The 15,052-nt window shown below is 42.5% G+C and overlaps 1 protein-coding gene across 1 annotated transcript in view; it reads right to left on the reverse strand.

Moving 5' to 3' along the window:
* ece2a (endothelin converting enzyme 2a) overlaps positions 1-15,052 on the reverse strand; it is a 68,796-nt gene that overhangs the window by 29,598 nt on the left and 24,146 nt on the right. The window contains exon 3 of the mRNA XM_070845723.1: positions 5,654-5,937. Within this exon, the coding sequence (XP_070701824.1) occupies positions 5,654-5,937 (284 nt within the window). The remainder of the gene's footprint in view (positions 1-5,653; positions 5,938-15,052) is intronic.

The following is a 15,052-nucleotide window of genomic DNA, read 5'->3' on the forward strand; positions in this document are numbered from 1 at the left end:
TTCTGTCCCATACAGCAATCTTTATGTTACTGTGGACAATTGTAGCGGCAATGCTTTGACTACAAATATGAGGATCAGGGAACCTTTTCAAATTCACCAAAGATTAAATCATTAATGCAAAGAAAGCTCAGAACTTCATGTCCATGCTGTATGTAGCAAAGTAAATATATACAAGCATAAAAGTCACATATGAATAGGACTTGGATCCCAATATTTACAAAAGAATTACTAAAATATACATTTGACAGACTCCAGACTGGACTGACCATGTTAAATATGTCAGAAATGATGCGGAAGTCTACAAATTGCACTTTATTTTCCAGTCTCTTCTTATGCTTTGCTTTTTTTTTAACAACATGGAACGGGGTGAGATAGAAAAGCGAGAGTGTGAAAAGCCAGAGAAGGAGAGAGACAATAAAGTGGATTGGTGTAATCCACTTTATCCTGGCACAAAAGGTTCAAACAGCAATGAAAACATGCTGACATAAAAACACACAGACACAGACAGAAAGACAGACACACACACTCATTCACACCAGTGTTCATTCGAGCTCTATAAGAATATATTTTAACTCTGAGAAATACGAAAAGAGCTTGTGTGTGTGTGTGTGTGTGTGTGTGTGTGTGTGTGACTTTTACGCCATCTATGTGTGTTTGCTTTGTGTGTGTGTGTTAAGATGAATGTTCCCATGAGGCTGTCTTCCTGGCAGGTGTCCAAGCTTTCCGGTAATGGTGGGGGAGAACGCTCCATAGCAGGAGCCAGGGACAACCAATCAATGCCAATGAATGTTTCAGGATGATGTCATGACGTGAGTGTCTCCACTATGATGGGTGGGTGGGTACACACTCGTATGTTTTCCAGTGCATTAGCCCAGAGGAGGTGGGGATCTCCAACTCACACACTCACACTATGGTCAGTCTTTTGTGTGACATGACGTGCTGATGTGATGCTCTGGTGACGTTGTTGCGAGACCACCATTAGAGCCTCGAAACTCTTCAGATTGACCAAGGCGCCTGCAGACTGTGAGGTAACAACAATCTGGCGCATGTCACACTGCGTGAGATGTTCCTACTAAAGTCACAATCTGCATGGAATTTCACAGTAACTCCCCTCATCCATCCACGCCGCTCTCATGTTTTCATTTCGAACAATAAACAAGCTTGGGCCATAAAGCTTTTGCACTTCTTTGAATCAAAAACCTCAAAAAAGGAGCAAAAAAGGTTGTAAAGAGGGTGGTGGCCAGGGAAAAGAGGACAATATGAAATGCCAATTTGGCAAAATGAGCTTTAGTTAAATATACTTTCCAGCAGTACCACTAGCTTGCCAGTTATTCTGTGTTAATTTATGTCATCTTCTGATTGGTTGGTATGTAAACATGTTAATCTGAAGTAACCCTAAAATGCTACTGGCTTTTGTCACTGTACTTTTATCCCAAATGAAATGACCTTTTAGGGGAGTTTTGTGTGATGCAAAAACTGTCCAAAAACATTAAATTTGAAAAGTACCTAGTCGTACTGTAGCTAAGGTTACATAAAAATGACGCCATATTCTGAAAATATGCAAAAGAACTCCCTTACTGGAAGTATGACATGTCAAAGACAGTAACTACAAACGGAGCCATCATTCATTTAGGTAATAACATCCGGTCTTTTCCTGCTAGAAATAACTTTCATTTCCACCAAACTGTGTATTTTGGTGGAGCCTTAACAGCTGCAAGTTGTATCCTTTAAGCCAAGGACAAACTACATTATTTAAAGCCTGACTTTAACCCAGAACAGGTCATGACAAGTGATTTTCTAGACCATGAAGAGTGCAAATTGATAGTGTTGAAGTAGTTGTCTTGTGGTGTGGAGGATTTGTGACCATTTGGGTTAATGAAACCTTTTAAACATTCACTTAGACTCAGTTTAGTTTACATTAACACTACATTACATTACATTAACTCTCACTCACTATTCTTCACAAAGTTTTAAATTCTAACTTTTAAAGTTTTTCCTTCACCTGTTGCAGACAAAAAATAACTTTATAGCTTTATTTCAGATGACCGAACTTGTAAATTAATATTCTAAACAATTTCCACTTGAGTCCCCTTGAGCAAAGCCGAGAAAAACAAAAACAGCTACATGGACACCGTTGATCACCTGGCTGTGCACTTTCTTTGGCCGCCCACTGAGGGATCAAATCGCCATGTGCATCAATAAAGTATCACGTTAAACCACAGATTTATATTTACTTCTTTAACACAGGACTGAAAAATGGGCGTCAACATTTTGAGATGACTAAAAACTAGCTCTTACCTCTCTGAACAAGCCCAAGGACTAGTCTTTACCTCTTTAAACAGGACTAAAGGTTAGCAATTAAAAGTGTTAGTCTGAGATGATATCCAACAAAACAGTCTCCATGGCAACAGTAAGAGTGATTCACAGAGCATGTCAGGCCGTGAAATAAATTTCACACCTCAGTGCACCACGGCCTCTACTGTGAGATTTTGTTTGTGTGTGTGTGTGTGTGTAACATAATAAAACTGTATTTGTTATCATGCTGACGTGAAATTAAATCTTTTGATGAGAAGTTGTATTGATTGTTGTATTGATTGTTCATTGCCAATTGTATATTTCTTTGTGTTTTAGCTCAATGTTATTTCTTTTGTTAGGAAACACTGTCAGAGCAGATTTCAGTTTAGCGTGTCCTCCACTATTTTCCCTCCCTCTCCTTTGCTACCTTCTTTCCATCGGTCTCACTCTGGCGCACTGCTCATTAGCTCTCTGTCAGTCTTGGTTTCTGTCTCCCACTCCTTCTCCTTTTCCCCCTCTTTTTCTCTGTCTCCTGTGCGGTCATGGAGCTTCCCCCTTTCCTCGCTCTCCTCTTTCTCCCTTCGCCTTCAATCCCTCTTTCGTTGTGTGTGAATTCAGCAGAAGATTCTTCGGGGATCTCCTCCCTTTAGATCACTCAGACCTCCTTCCTGTCTTATCTTATCTCCGTCTGTCCCCTATTTTCCCGTCTTGTAAGAATGATTTTGTTTGTAAGAAACTAAAGCAGGCTATGAACCCACCTCCCACATTCCTGCAATACACACACACATGCACATGAGCTGGAATCGTGACTGCTGTACCCATGCAAGCCACAGTGAAAGAGCAAAAATACACCAATGCAGAGGACTATCAGCTTCTCTGTGATTACAAACACACACCAGTATTTTCAGAGTGCAGCAGAAAGGCAACATGAACACAATCACACATTTCCATCACCCCACACAGCCCTGAGCATAGAGCAGGTGAGGAAAAGAAAAGTGGAAATGAGGGGAAAACAGAGTGAGAGGCAAAAGTGAGAGGAAGGGATGGTGTGAAGGGAAGCAGGTGACGACGAGTGAGAAGAACTCAGCTCTCTGTATCGACTGTAATGGCTCTCAAACGGGGCCGCTTCGTGAGTTCATCTTCACTTCTTTTGAAGGGAAGTCAAATCCTCCCATCTGTCCCTCAAACACACTCACTGATCCTTCCTTAATACTTCCTTCTGCTGGAGGAAAACACCCAGGACACTGTCTACTTTTTTTCTGCCTGTGTGTGTGTGTGTGGCTATTGTCAGACACTGTCCTTAAAAACTTGGCCCATATACAGCACAATATATGCCTTTGTTTACTTCTTGAGTCAAGCTTGTCCCTGGTTAAGCTTGTAGCATTAAAACCAGAGTTGATTTGAGGAGATCATAAAATCCTTTAAATACTTCAGTCTGATAACATTTTTCAGGCATCATCTTCTCTCGGGGATGACCGCCTGAAGGAACCAAACAATAAATGTGTTCTGTGCATTATGCACATGCATTTATTTCAAAAGCACGTTTATTTTACCCACTGACTGCTCAGAGCTGGATCATTTAGGGCCGTCATGTCTTCAAAGGTCAAAGTTCGAGGTCACGAGTTCAAAAGAATTCGAACTAACGCGTACTTCGGGCTGCAAATGGCTGCAAAGCATAAAATTGCAAGCCATTTTAATGGGTGTAACAACATACCTCTCATTCAGTAAATACTAATAGTTTATCATGTATCTATAGCACTGACAGTTTGTATAACCTCATGGTGAAATAATATAAATAGCAAACAAGACAATGCCGTTGGAGTACAAGACACGGTCTCTTGTTATTAGACACATGATATGAAACAAATGCTCACAGATCGAACATTTAATTTTCCCCCGCATTCAAATGTTTCCTCATCAACATCAAATGACTTTTTTTCCCGTAGTAATTCACTACATTACTCAATGTCAAATCCAAGTCAGCACAAACAGCATGCTGGGAGCCCAATGACTGCAACGTTTTTAGTAGAAATATTCAACTGGAAAGCACCATAATATATTCATTTATGTAGAAGTTTAAAATACCTGGTAAAAGGCCGGCACTTTTTCGGCTCAAATTTCCATTAACATTAGTCATGCACTTAGTCCTCTGTACCTGCCTCCATTAAAATGATTCACACAATGTGAATATATAATTACAGTAAATGCAACAGTGGGAAAGGTCAGTCTGTGTATTGAGCCTAAACTACACCTGTAATTACAAACTATACTTGGCATTAAAGCTCATTTAGAAACGCTCCAATTGCAGCAGTGAGTGCATCATGAGTAATTCTTCCCCATTCAGAGTTCGGGAGTCACCTACGTCCGATGATAGTAGAGTTCTCTTGTCTTAGTGTGTCAAGGTCAAGCATGGCTAATGGCCAAAACATTGTCATTGTCACAGTGACACAGCGGTGGTTAGCGCTGCAGCGAGCAGCTGAAGGGCACTCGACGCCATGTAAGTCAACTGATGGGCTGTGGAGATGGAGTGGAAATGTAAAGTGCCACTATTGCCGATTACACTGTCAGAGAGAAGTCACTTACAGATAAACTCGTATTGTGGCGGAGCATTCACATCATCATTCAGTAGGTGTGTAAAGGCTCTTGAGGCTCGTACAATACTGACAGATGGAGGACAGATAGAACAGTAAAAATGAACCAATCTACATGATATATTCCAAGTAGGCTTTGTAGGCAAAAAACCTCAGGTTCTTTGTTTCGTTAGGGCCCAAATTGGCTTAGACCATCTAAACTGAGCCACAGATCAGAATCTGAATGGACCTAAAAGCTGATGGGACATTCATTAAGATATTCACAGGTCGTTCTTAGGTCAGTTCAAGCTAAATTCTCAGGGGTCGGCAATAATGTCCAACCACGGGCCACTTATTTTCTGTACTGTTCGTAAGGGGATTTAAGAATAACACAAATGTATTAAACTTTGCTGTAGGATTTTTATCCAAGTGCAGATTAGATGTTATGAGGGATTTACATTAACCATGTATTTACACTGATATCTGGAGTAGATTTATTTTTTAAAAAAATGATGGAAAGGTTTTGTTATAAAGCTTTCACCACCTACAGTACATTAGTGTAATAATTGTATTTAAAGGTTGGACCTCAGCTAAGTCTACGGAAGCATCTTTGTTTCAGTACACAAACACGGAGACACAGAACAAAAAAGCGTGCTTATACTGAAAAACCTGCCATGTATGTTTCATAGAAAATGGAATGAAATTTGGGAAGAATTTTCAATAAAACTCCTCATCTCAATTAAAGAAATATTCAATCCCAGTGAGGATTCACAGAACTTCAACAATACCTCTGTGAGTGCCTTGTGAATGAAACTGGCGGTCTGTGGGGACACCTCCCAAGGTGTCTTCTCATCCACCATGATGGCGTCCAGCGTGGCCTTCTCTAGAATGACATCAAAGGACGCATCAGGGAAGGAGAGCTGGCGCACGTCCATCTCATGCCAGGTCATGCCCAGGCAGTCGCTGTACCTGGCGCTCATTGTGCTGATGCACACTGACGAGTAGTCTATGTTGGTGATGGAGCGGTAGCCGGCGCTGTACATGTCACCACTCATACTGCTGTTTCCACAACCTGAAGGAAAAGAAGGGAGAGAGAGCGACCCTGAGACATGGACGGAACAGAAAAGAGGGTGACTGAAACCAATACCTCACTGAGGACTCAAATCCCCAATATGCTTTTGAGTACAAGTAAACAGTAGTGTGATCAATATAGCAACAACATGCGATCAACGTGCAAATTCCTATCATGACACACGAAATCAGACACAAGCACCAGAATTTCGACTTGTAGCTTGTCACCACATCACAGATGGCTGAAAGCCACGAAAAGGAAAATTATAGGACAAAAGAAAAGTTAAGATAGCCTCTCATGTAACGAAACGAGATGAAAATAATCTATTGAACGCAGCATTTCACCTTTTGGATCAGATGACTCATAGATCGTGTAGATGGAGGAGGAGGAGGAGGAGTGGGTGGAGAAGACAAGCAAAAGAAAAAGAAGGGGAAAGAAGCAGTAGGAGGAGGACATGGGGAGACATGTATACTATCTTGATGCACATCTTCTGTTTCAGTAAAGGTGAAGTTCATGTGTGTTATCATTGGAAACGGTCATATTATCTCATGCTTATTAAAGTCTGTGTGCGTGCGTACATCTGTGTTTAAGAGCATCTGCCTGGGAAGAGGAAGAGGAAGGGGGGGGGTGTGATAGGTGGAGCTGTGGCTTCCGGCAGCACGTTGGCATTGGCACCTCCGTTGCAAACGTGTGGCTGGCACTTGTTATCACCTTACTGCTTCTACTAATTACCAGCCTCTCAAAGCTCAATGTGTGTATGAGTGCGTGCTTGAACGTGTAAGACCGATACTGTTAGCAGCCTCACACGCTGAAAAACATTTTCAACCTATTTAGGTGTGTTTGTGCAGGGCATGTAGAGACCTTAGGTTGTTCACTCATGGTAGGCATTCAATTCACATGTATAGAGGTACATGGACAACTGAAAGGCAGCAGATGTGAGAAAGGAACTATAATAAAAGTGTTAAAATGACAAATAGAGAGGCATCAGCCACAGATTAAAATGTTCTACAGCAAGAGGCTCCAGTGCCAAAGACGCTTCACCAGTGATAGAGTGTGTTTGCTGCTTATGCACGCAAATGTTTATGTGTGTCCCAGACATCAGAGGGCTGGAGCCGTGCCGTCCCCTGATGGCTCTCCCCGTGACGTTGGCTTCAAAACAAGGGAGGAAATATGTCAGCGCTGCTTGTCACACTCAAATAGTTGAACGCTTTCTGTATGGATGGCTGGAATATGAGAGAATGTGTCGGGCTTGAATTACACAGGCTCAACAGGTTATTTTAGCTAACTTTAATCTTACTTTACATGTGCCAAAGACAAGCAGCGGCTTTGGAAAACACACTCTGCATGGAGGAGAAGCAATCTGACAAACAAGATACAGGAACACTGAAGAGTCTTTGCATCTCAAAAAAGGTCACACATGCCGTGAAAAACAGTGGCATCGTCCTTTATGGAAACAATCGTTTCACATCCACTCTTGTGTTAATGGTGAAAATGTGGTTCTGTGGCCTTGTTTCATGCCCAGATTTGGTGCTCTCCAGGGTGGGTTAAATCACCCCTGCGCTCCCCTCTCAAATCCCCAAGCATGCCAGACATTGTTTCCAAAGGGTTCCCCCCGCTGACACAGCTATGTGTGTACGTGTGTGTTTTCTTTTTCCATGCACTCGGCTCTGAGGAAGGGGTGTCACATGACAGCTCATTCCTAGGGGTTGTCACGACAATTATAGTTGCCAGGCTGTCATCAAGGACACTACTCTCATTTTGGGTCTGTGACATCAGCTAGTGACCCACACACAAACACAAACACACACACACACACACACACACACACACACACACACACACACACACACACACAGAGCCAGAGAAGAGACTGGACAGCGTGTACTGCATTTAGAGACTAAGAGCATGTGTGGGGGGATCCTAGAGTGCATGTATCCTGTGTGTTTATGTGACAAAGGTTTAATCAGGATAGCAGGCCAGTCCAGGCGTCTGGATTCTGTTTTTCCCCCCAACTGGAAGCTAAAACCTCCTGATAACCAGAGAGTGCATCGTAACTGGATTATCTAGAGTGGCAGACAGGGAGACTAAAGTTAGACGTGTCATATCTCCTTGTTCTGCTGGCTGTGTGAGTGTGTGTGTGTGTGTGTGATGGAAAATCTGAGTCCTGGTCTTAAAACATTTCATACCAGTCATTACAAATCGGCAAAAACAAACTGTGGTGAACATCTGTCATCAGCTTGTGACATATGTAAACTGTTTGTTAGCTCAAGCATTTTATAGTCTCTGTGTCCATTTATACAGGAAATTCTGCAGTAACAAGTTTTTTGTTTTTTTTTAGAAGAAAAAGTAGAAGTAAACCAGCTGCTCGAACAGAGAGGAATGCTGGCCAAACATGGAGGTGGCTTCCTTCCTGCAGACTTACAGATGCTCGGCCCAACAATGGTGTCAGGTTGCATGACTGACCTGACAAACCCTTTGATTTTCAAGAAAAGGCCTGACATGTGACTCTCACAGCTGTGGAGACACACCACAGGAAAGGAAACCTCGGGGGTAATCCACGCAGCATTCCTCTGCTGCTTGTTCACAGTTGGCTCCTGAACTCCAGGAAAAGGGCCACGCAAACAGGATGCAGTATTTTCCTAAATTACAGTGATTTAAATGTGATAACTCCACCAAACTCAAGGGTTAAGCTCATCAGTCCAGAAAGTCCATGTCATGTAAAGATCAAAATAGATGTGGGGATACTGCAAATAGCAGAACTGCTATGAGAAAAACCTGAGTTTCTAAAAAGTGTAATTGACACCTGTTGATATTTCTGTGATTTTCCACAGGGGATAACCCCATTCAACACTTTGCTCCAGTAAATCATCAAGCTGGCTGCCTACATGGGCGCGCACCTCATTTATAGCACAAGTGTACAGAACAGTGTAACAGGAGACTGTGCAATGGTAAATACAAAGAACTGTATTTAAATAACAACATAAAATGTTTGCAAAAGCTTGCTTTCCATCTAGAAAGTGCTGCTTTACATCGACGTCAATACTTAGTTCAAAAAAATGATCAGAATTATGCAATCAAATCTCAATTTTGTAAGTAAAACCAGCTCATCCCTGCACCAAAAATGCCAAAGATTTAGGGTTCCTTTATAGTAATTGTATTAGTTTATAGTCAAGCTCCTTGACTCTAAGTCAGCATGAACTGTTGGAGATTTGACCTTTGGGCTATCAGATGACCTCCCTCCACATAATCAGCGACTGTCCAGAGCCCATCTATGGTCAGGAGGGGAGGTGGGTGGGGAACCCCTGTGAGTGAGCCAGCGGTGTGAAATATCAAAGCTGCTATCTCCGAGGTGAGACGAGCACAGCAGTGGAAACTCCATGATATCAGAGGCATGCAGGGTATTCATTCACATCCCAGATTGGCTTAGACACATTACGGATGGGGACTGTGGCCAATGCTGATGAAAGGTGAAGTTCACATGTGCTCTAGCAACAACACTGAGCCCCAACGCCCCCCTGCACACCCTGAAGGCTCTGGGCTAGCCCGTGGTAAACTGATGCCATGGTGACACTTCACAAAGTTCAGCTGCAACAACTGTAAATGTCAACATATGAAAAGTGCCCAAGTGGAGTGTTTGTTTTTGTGTGCGACTGTGTGCACATTAAATCACGTGGCTGCATTCAAACCTATGCTTAGTAGCTGGGCTTGTTATCTGCCAAAAAGAAAATCTGACTTTTAGTTATTCAAACTGTTTTTAATAAAAATGGAAATGGAGAAGAATTTTCCATTGTGTAGGTAGATGTGAAGCATAATGAGTGATGATGTTTGACTGCGACTGATCATGTGAGGTCATAAGAAGCCTGCACGTGTCTTTGTTTGTGTGTGTGCACCATGACAATGATGATAGCAGGCAGTGTCACACTGGGGTTTGTTTTAACCAATTGTCTCTTGGTATCTTTCCTCTAAGTTACAGTCCACTGTCATCTTATCAATTAAGCATTACCATTCATATGACAAGCATTTTGTAGGAATTTACAGACAGGTCTTTTACTTATGTGACCTATATGGACTCTTTTGGCTGTCCTGAAATGAAGTATTTTAGCAACATCCGATCACCAGACAAAGGTATAAAAACATACAAATATACAGCTGTTTGGAACGGCTGTAAGGTTTTACAGAAGGTGGCGACATGTGATGAACTGATGCTGCTGCACTCCTTTGTAAACAGTGCCAGAAGAATGAACAAAGGGCTTAATAAGTGGGTCTGCTTGTTTGTTTGAGGTGCACTGAAGCCTTTATTGATCTGTCTTAAAATTTTCAGCTGAGATTCTGATTAAAAATGCAGGAGTTGTTGAGTTGTGCTGACTGAAACAGCCTCACAGCTTGCTCGGCCTCACACTGAGGCAGAGGAGCGAGACCGGAGAAGATTCAGGAAGGAGGGAGGGGAGGTGGAGGTGAAATGGAGGAAGATAAGACCCCATAGGAGAGAGGAGACAGAGGGAGTAATGAAAATTACGAAACAGTAGGGAAGAAAGTGAGGTCATGGAAGGAAGAAGAGAAAAGATGTCAAAATAAAATAGAATAAAGAAAAGAGGAATCTCTTACTAAATAAGCATGACAGAAAGGATGCAGGGTTGACAAACTACTACCGCAGGACAAGAGCAAAACACGGGGAGATGATGGCAAAAAAAGAGGGAGAGGATCAGCGAAGGAGAGGAGGGAAAAGAGCCTATCTACCTACCCAGCCCCATCTCCATGGAGAATCTCTCACTCCATATCCACAAAACTCTTTCTCCTATCTTAGTGTCTTTAAAGCGCATTGTGTACTTGCACATACATCAGAAATTAGCATCTACTTATGGAGATGAAATACAAATACACACATATACACATACACAAATGACTGCCTGCTTCAGTGTGTGTGTTTTGGTATGCACAAGCTGATCTGAACGCATCCTCATCTTTGCATGTACACCAGATATAGATATTCTTTATTTCCATGTTTTTCAAGCAGTTTCAGATGCTTCAGAGAAGTTGCATCAGCAGCGGGGCCAGATGAAATTCTTTCAAAAAGCTCAGCTCTTCCGGCAACTTCTCCTCACAAGTCTCTTCTTCCCTCCACTCACAAAAGCAACCTCAGTTACGTAACCGGGTATACGAGATAATTAGTGACTGAATAATTAAGCGTGTGCCCGTGACAGTGTGGCTGTTTGATGGAGTGTGAGTGTGTGTTGATGTGTGTGTGTGTGTGTGTGTGTGTGTGAGTGATGGAGGACTTTTGGAAGGACTCCATTGTATGAATCTGCCTCTCTGCTGTGGCATGGAGCCTAAAGCCTCTCTCAGATCCAAAACACCAACAGACACCAGGAACGGGGGCTTAGTAAATGGCAACGTGAGGAGCGAGAGCCATCGTTTCTCTCTTTTTAGCCAGAACTAACACTTATTGAAACTCCCTCTATATTACTATTTACGCTTTGTTACCTTCCCAGCCAGAATTCATACGAGTCAAGTATTTGTTGCACGTAACATTTTTGCCTCAGTGCTTTACACTTCAGTCTCTGCTCAAAGAAAAACACTCAACCGTGGAAGCTGCAGCACTAGTGCATTTAAAGCCCTCTCTGTCAAACAACAGCCGAAAAAAAAACAGCAAGTGTGCTGCGGTGAGAGTCTGGAGATCAGGAACAATGGACAGAGCACTAACATGAAGGGTGGGCAGCTGTCAGACAAAGTGGGCGAGATGAGAGCAACAGGGGTGACGATGAGTGGGTGAGAGAGTGACGGACAGACAGAAAGACACACAGACAGAGACAGTGTGTGGTGGAAAGCCCAAATGATGCAATTTGATCTGTCCTTGCTGTGTAACTGAAGAACCAGTGGGGGCACACACACACACACACACACACACCATGAGCCAGGTGTGTCACTGCAGGTCAGGTCCTTGTAAAAGATGTTGTGGCTCCGTATGCTTCCACAAACAACAACAGCAAATGATCCATTTGAAGATTAAATAATGGTATAATGAAGCAAGTAGATCAGTAACTACAATGACAGCTCGGTAACGTCTAGTCTCTATTGTGTCCATCTCTGTCTCTCTCTCCCTCCCAGTTTCCATCCCCCTGAAGTGGCTCCACAAAACTCTCATTAGATTCATCAACACCCCACACAGCTTATCAAAGACCAATCGCGATCACAGCGTGACATGCTTTGTCACAAATACAAGTGGGTGACAAATTAAAATCTCTGCCTCTCTACTGCAGGGATGAACACCATTCTTCCAAAAGATAATCCCTCATTTGGTGTTGTGATGATAGTCGTTCCAAAATCTGTGACCTGTAAATGGCGAATACAATAGCATTAGACTCACGTGTTACAAAAAAAACCCATGAAACATTTCTGTCATGTCTCATGGAGTTGCAAAGTGGAAGGAGACGCCAATTATTAGTATTTACTTCAGTTTGCTGTGAGAAAGCGATGTGGCTAAAGTTGGTCCGAAAATCAACCATCAACTATTGGTTCCATTGCTGTGGCATTTTGAGCAGACATCCATGGTCCCCGCAGGGACATTAAAACTGATATCCCCATCAGCTGTACTGTGTGTTTAGTGCTAATTAGCACATGTTAGCATGCTAATGTTAGCATTTAGCTCAAAGCACCACTGTCACAGCCTGGCAGAGCTGCTAACATGTGTAATGTTAGGTTCATGTTATGGTCATTAGTTTGAATAACGTTGACTTTGCTTTTGAGAAATTCTTTGACATGGTAAATGGTACCCAGATGTAGCCATTCCAAAATACTACAAAGGGGCCATAGTTGCCAAATAAATCAAAAACCTACCAAGTGAATTCATTTAAACTGATCATTGTTTATGCAAATAATTCAATCTGGAGAGTCTCATGCTCTCCAAGCCTGGAAAGTGCTCCACGAACAGTAACTTAACATGGTCTGTTTGGAAAATGAATTGGATATTTTGCAACTCTATGCAAAACTGTATGGAAGCATCTGCATTGTTTTTTCAGCTTTTTCTGTACTGTAATCTGTCTCCCATCTGCATGTCCGTAGTCTCTTACCGCAGTTTGACTAAATACCTTTCACCATGGAAAATCACCAGCACTGTGCACAACATGCTACAGCACAAGTACCCCAAATGTATGATAAATCTGGCACATGAAGGGTTCTCGTTATGAAAATAAACTGGTGTTTAACCCCAAGAGTAAATGCAACACCAGCTCTCAATTAGTTTCAATAACCGGAGTGTGCAGTCTCATCACTGCAGTAGAAGAATATCCATACTGTCACAGCTTTTGTCAGGTCATACAACCTACAGGACTCACAGTGAACTGGAGAAGCTTGTCCACGGCTGTTTGCCTGCACATTTGTGTTAACAGCTGCGTCTGTCAACAGCTTTCCCCTCACTCCCCTTGATATTCATTATAGCCACGCTGAGTCAGATGCAGAGGTACCAATATTTATTTATCCATCCATCAGGCTATTCTTGCAAGAAAGTATGTGCTTATGTGTGCGTGCATGTGTGTGTGTGTGTGTCTGTCTGTCTTTGTGAAACCACAAACTGTACTGTTTGTTCTCTTTGACTGGCAGCATTTTAATCTGTCAGTCAGTCAGTGGTGTAGCAGCACAGAAGAAGGTCATGATTCAGCAAGAAACCGTGAGTGTGGAAATGTGTGTGTGTGTGTGTGTGTGTGTGTGCGTGCGTGCAATCAAGTTCACAGGAATCATTTCTCTGCTTCCTTTAATCTGCGATTTATCCACCTCATCTGTACTGTGACCTGTACTGACACATGCAGCAGAGAGACACAGAGCTACATTTATCTACTGTATGTAGATAAAGTTAGAAAAAAGCAGCTCTAGTTCGTTCTACTCCCCCAGCATCCCCCGCTAGCATACTGTATGAAGCTGTATGAAGATATAAGACATGCAGAGACATCACTGTCAGGTACTTCCTTGTTACTGTGTGCAATGAGGATTCAGTGCAGACACAGCACAGCATAACAGTACAGATTAGGCAAAGTCAGGGAGATAAAGTGTGCGAAACAGACTCAGAAGATACAGAGACAAGCTGACAAAGATTCTTCAGAGATTTCATGACAGTTAGCACAAGAAAGATGTAACCATGGCATTTTTTACTGCCTGAAAAAAAAAACTGTCGGCTTCAGCCGTTCCTTCTAAATTTGTGTTTGAGGTAAGATTTAAATGAGGCCAAAACTTAGAAAAATCGCAGTGTCCCATTGAGTGTAATGTCGGCGGATTGTCTGACACATGCTGTGAACAAGAACACAAATACACAAATGAATACACACACATAGACACACACACACGCCTTATTGTGTAGAGGGGGAAGAGAAGGTAACAGCAGTATAGGCATTTTCAATTAACCACCTACCAAGACCACGTCTGTGACAAAATGAAATGGCCGAAACAGCACAGGTATTCAAGTTTTAAACACACACACACTCACACACACACTCACTACGAGCCCTCCTCTCCCCACCCTTACACTGCAAACACGTACACACACACATACACACACACAAAATCACTTTACACACACATGCACATTGAGGCTCAAACTTGACTGGTTAATTTTCTGCCTGGTTGGCAGGCGAGTTTGTCAGTTCAAGGTGCCTGTGTCTATATGTAAATGACTCTGTTGCCTGACCTTGGTGTGATTATGCAGTATGGATCAGGTTTTACAGACAAGCGCTGTCCCACTGTGGGAACTTTATGGCTGACCAAGCATATTGATCCCTGCAGGAGGAAATAACATGTCTCTCTGCAGTGTCATTGTGTCATAGTCTAATCTGAGTCAGAGGTCTGAATCAGGCGAGCTGCTAGAAAGTCAGGGCACCATGACGGCAGCTCTCTCTGAGCTCCTTAGAGACTTCAGTATCATTCATAGTTTGCACTGGACTGACTTATAGCACCTCTAGATGTATGTCCTGCACATATGTACCAAAAAGGAGATGACTCTGACCACTTATTTTTTAATACTTTATTCTATAATAATGCAATTATTATTTTGTCATGATCCCATAGCCTCATATCTCTGTTGCTCTATTTGAACAGCAAAACACGCAATCAACCCTCTATCATATTAAAC

The sequence above is a fragment of the Pempheris klunzingeri genome, chromosome 15, assembly GCF_042242105.1.
Source record: "Pempheris klunzingeri isolate RE-2024b chromosome 15, fPemKlu1.hap1, whole genome shotgun sequence".
In the NCBI taxonomy this organism is placed as follows: Eukaryota; Metazoa; Chordata; class Actinopteri; order Acropomatiformes; family Pempheridae; genus Pempheris; species Pempheris klunzingeri.